The 4,821-nt window shown below is 55.5% G+C and overlaps 1 protein-coding gene across 1 annotated transcript in view; it reads left to right on the top strand.

Annotated features, from left to right (window-relative positions):
- Positions 1-2,234: 2,234 nt before the first annotated feature.
- Col5a3 (collagen, type V, alpha 3) overlaps positions 2,235-4,821 on the top strand; it is a 40,646-nt gene continuing 38,059 nt past the window's right edge. Inside the window, exon 1 of the mRNA XM_013033927.1 lies at positions 2,235-2,241. Within this exon, the coding sequence (XP_012889381.1) occupies positions 2,235-2,241 (7 nt within the window). The remainder of the gene's footprint in view (positions 2,242-4,821) is intronic.

Genomic DNA, 4,821 nt, shown 5'->3' with positions numbered 1-4,821 from the left:
GCCCCCACCCCAGCCGGCCTGTTTTTCCCCCGAAGAATTTCTCAGGGCCCCGTCTTCACCTCCCCCCGCCCCTCCCCTCTCCCCGCCCCTCACCAGAGGTCCCAGGGCGGGGGTGGGGTGGGGGTGGGAGGGAGGAGGGGGGACCACAGGCCGGCGTGAGTCAGAGCTGACGCACGCCCAGCTGTGCACATCTGGCTGGGCGCCAGGGCTTGGATGGGGGGGGGGGGGTGGGGGGGTCGAGGGTGAGGGGGGTAGGGGGAGTCCCTCAGGGTGAAGAGGTCTCTGTGACTCTTGAAATTGGTGGAATGGATGATCAGAGATTCCCCCCAATCTAGAAAGATCCTCAGGGTGGGATCTCCCAGAAGTTAAGGCACACACACACACTCACGTGTACACACACACACGTATGTGCACTGTACCACACTGCCCCAAATTTCTGTCCAGTCCTGCGGGGTGCCTGCCCCTTTCCCATGTTCACACACCCACGTGCTCCGCCGGCCCGACTGTAAGACTCCAGGGACTGCCAGGAAATGTGGGACACCATGGCCACACCCTGGGCCCCCCTAGACACAACCCCAGCCCGGCCTCCTGCCAGGCCCTGTCACCCTCCTACGCTTCCAGATTCACACACACACACGCACACACATGCACACACACACACAGAGTCAGACAGCATTCCCACCAATCACCTATTGGCTGACCTGGTTACATTCTCTCACCCATCTTCATAACCAGTCCCACCTATTTACCACCCCGCAGGGCCTGAACATCTCCACTCACACCAACACCCAGCCACATGCCGAACAACTTCACCAACACACACCACCAGAGACCAACCAACTGTTTGCACAGCATCCAGACACCCACACTGGGACAATCTCACACACACCCTCGTGGATTTGTCCACACTACCTCTCCTCTCTGACCATCTTGAAGGCGGGGGACCCCAGCCTCATTCCTGTCTGCTCCCCGCTTTGTCACCCTCTGTGTCTTAGACCCCACCCACCCAGCATCTCCCTAGGGCTTTGGCCAGCACAGGAAGAGGGTGCTTGTGTGTGGGGTGGGTGGGTGGGTAGGGAATGGGGAGCTAGGTCCTTGACAGACCCCCCCCAACCTTCCAACCCTGCAGTCAGGACTCAATGCCTCTAGTGTGTCTTCTTGTCCCTCAGCCAGCCATGGAAAGAAAGGCCAGTCAGTTTCCCAAAGGTCATTACACAAGGGACAGCAGACAGCAGCAGGAGCTCTTTGGGTTAGATGCCAGGAAGGACTTTTGTAATGGGAATGAACCATGGCCCCCAGGGAGACCCCTTTTCCACTGTAAAGAGGCTGGGGTGGGGCAGGGTGAGGTGTAGGGAGCTTGGGCAGTGGGGTTGATTTTTCTGCTCCCCCCATCCCCCAGGGGAACTACCCTTGTGGTGTGGAGAGCCTGGGAGTCCAGATCTTTAGCCCTAGAGGGCTGTAACCCAAATACTTTGCACATAGCTCGGCCGCTGAGCAGGCAATTAAAGATGGGGGTGGGGCAGAGAGAGATGGAGACAGTTAAACACGTGTAGAGAAGCAGACACTGGTGGCTCATGCTTGTAATCCCAGCTACTCAGGAGGCCGAGATCTAAAGATCATGGTTTGAAGCCAGCCCTGGGCAGAAAAGTCTGCGGGATTTCTTGCTTCCACCCAGAAGCTGGAAGTAGAGCTATGGATCAAGTGGTAGAGCGTTAGCCTTGAGCTCCAAAGCTCAGGGGCAGAACCCAGGCCCTGAGTTCAAGCCCTAGAGAGTCAGAAATGGAAGGAGTAATCAAATCCGGATATACAGAGGAAGGGAATGAGACTGATTTATTGATGGATTCAGGGCTGAGTGCAGAGAACTGAAAAATGGGAATAGAAAATGGGACAGATGGCTGGAGAGGTGGCTCAGTGGCAGAGCGCTTGCCTAGCATGCATGAAGCCCTGGGTTCGATTCCTCAGTACCACATACACAGAAAAAGCTGGAAGTGGCGCTGTGGCTCAAGTGGTAGAGCGCTAGCCTTGAGCCAAAGAAGCTCAGGACCAATGCTCAGGCCCTGAGTTCAAGCCCAGGACTGGCACAATAAATAAATAAATACATAAATAAATATTTTTTAAAAGAGAAAATAAAAAGTGAATGGGACCAGGATGGGCTGGGTATGATGGCCCCTGCCTATAATCCCAGCAATGTGGGAGGCAGAGATCGGAAGGACTGAACTTCCAGGGCCGTGGGAATGCAAAGTGAGTGAGACCTCATCTCAATCAATAAACCGAGTGTGGATGGTTCTCACTTGCAATCTCACCTCCACGGGGAGGTGTAGGCAGGAGGATCCTAATCTGAGGCTGGCCCTGGGGCGAAAACTTGGGAGGCCCTACCTGTAACATACCAGAAGACAGAAAGGGGGCTGGGTGGGTGAGGCTCAAGTGTGGTGTACCTGCTTTACAAGGGACATCAGAGAGAGGGGGGGAGGGGAAGGGGGAGGGGGAGGGGGAGAAGGAGAGGGAGAGAGGGAGAGAGGGAGGGAGAGAAAGTAGGGGCAGGAGAGATCAGGGACTGGAGCTAGGGAGGGGGGGTGGTCTGTGGAGTTTGGAACCGGACATTCTGTCTCAGAAAGAGCTAGGATGGGGGGGTCTTCATCTAAGCCTTTACCTCCCCCGAATCTGGCCCCCCAGTTCTACTTTCCAGCCATGAGATCAGCAGAGCCATCCCCCCCCCCACAGGAGGGGTGAGATCATGGCAGATTGGGCCCAATCTAGCTTCTGGCCAAGAGGCGGGGTCACCAGGTCAGTGGGGCAGTCGGCTGAGGGTGGGGGAGGGGCCAGGCAGAGGCTCGGGGCCTGGAGGAGGAGGGGGGACCCCAGGGAAGCCCCCACAGGTCCTGCCCAAGCCATGTGTTTCCACTTAACATTAGCCATGGCTGCCCGGGTGGGGCCTGGATTAAGGTCGGGTTGGAGCACATCAGTGTCTTCTTTTTCTAGGTTGAGAGAGGGAGAGGGTTGTGGGGGGAGGGGGGAAAGGAGGTGACCCTGAGTTGTAGGTCAAGAGAGAAGAGAGAGAAGAGAAAGAGAGAGGGAGAGCCATTTATTGTAGCTATTCGCAGCTCAGAGTGACAGAGGCCAAAGGAAGAGGTCACAGGAAGGAATGAGAGAGAAACAGGGAGGAAGAAATCAGAGGGCTAGATAAGACTGTGGCAGGCATCAACAAAGAAGTTAGCATCTAGGATGGGCAGGGTGGCAGCCACCTGTAATCTCAGCCACTCCGGCGGCAGAGACAGCAGGACCTTTGAGTTCAATGCCACCCTGAGCGAAGTTAGTGAGACACCCCCCCCCCAAAACCCAAATCAAACTCAAAACAATAGAAGTCAGTCACTGGTGGCTCATGCCTATAATCCCAGCTACTCAGGAGGGCTGAGATCTGAAGATCACAGCTCAAAGCTAGCCTGGGCCAGGAAGTCCATGAAACTCTTTTTTTGTTGTTGTTGTTGATGGGACTTGAACTGTCCCTCAGCTCTTCAGCTCAAGGCGAGCGCTCTTCCACTTGAGCCATAGTGCCACTTCTGATTTTCTGGTGGTTCATTGGAGATAAGAGTCTCATGGACTTTCCTGCCCGGGCTGGCTTTGAACCGTGATCCTCAGATCTCAGCCTCCTGAGTAGCTAGGATGACAGGTGGGAGCCACCGGCGCCCGGCTCCATGAGACTCTTATCTCCAACGAACCACCAAAAATAAGCTGGAAGTGGTGCTGTGGCTCTAAGTGGTAGAGCTGATCAGCCTTGAGCTCAAAAACTCATAGACAGGGGCTGGGAAGGTGGCTCAGTGGTAGAGTGCTTGTCTTGCATGCATGAGGCCCTGGGTTCGATTCCTCAGCACCACATAAGTGAAAAAACTAGAAGTGGCGCTGTGGCTCAAGTGGTAGAGCGCTCACCTTGAGCTGAAGAACTGAGGGACAGCGCCCAGGCCCCGAGTTCAAGCCCCTAGGATGGGTGTGAAAACCCAAAACAAACACCAGAGCCAAAATCAAAGGGGTAGAGATCTAAAAGAAAAGTGAGAGGAGGCCCGCGGGGTGGAGGAAGGGGGTCCAAGGCTCTTCAGAAAAACTGGAGGTCAAAGGAGGAGACCGGAGGGGGAGGGGTGAGCACATACCAGTCTCCCTCCCCCCCACCTACCCCCCCACCCCCACGGGTTTCCCCTGGCAAGGGGGCTCCAGACCAGCCTGTGCGGGGGAGTAGAAATAGGGGACAGTTTGGCTCTGGGGCTCAAGCCAGGAAGTTTTGATTCATTCTAGAACTAGGTCAGCTTTTTTCTTTTTTTTTTTTCCCTCACCAAAAAGCAAGGGAAAAAAATAAATAAGAGGAATCAACAGACGAATTCGGCCCAAAACATCTGTGGAGCCATCAGGGGGGCGGGGAAGACATGTTGTTAGTCCTGGGCCTATCTGCTGTGTGTGTGTGTGTGTGTGTCCTGGGGCTTGACCTCAAGGTCCAGGTGCTGTCCCTGAACTTTTTTTCTTTTTGGTCAGTTGTGGGGCCTGAACTCTGGGCCTGGGCGCTGTCCCTCAGCTCTTCAGCTCAAGGCGAGCGCTCTACCACTGGAGCCACAGCGCCACTTCTGGTTTTCTGAGTGGTTTATTGGAGATAAGAGCCTCACGGGGCTGGGAAGGTGGCTCAGTGGTAGAGTGCTTGCCTTGCATGCCTGAGGCCCTGGGTTTGATTCCTCAGCACCACATAAGAAAAAAGCCGGAAGTGGTGCTGTGGCTCAAGTGGTAGAGCGCTAGCCTTGAGCTGAAGAGCTGAGGGACAACACCCAGGCCAGGCCCAGAGTT

The sequence above is a fragment of the Dipodomys ordii genome, unplaced genomic scaffold (assembly GCF_000151885.1).
Source record: "Dipodomys ordii isolate 6190 unplaced genomic scaffold, Dord_2.0 Scaffold180, whole genome shotgun sequence".
Classification (NCBI taxonomy): domain Eukaryota; kingdom Metazoa; phylum Chordata; class Mammalia; order Rodentia; family Heteromyidae; genus Dipodomys; species Dipodomys ordii.
The sequence above is the reverse complement of the archived record's forward strand: the minus strand, read 5'-3'. Positions and strand labels throughout refer to the sequence as shown.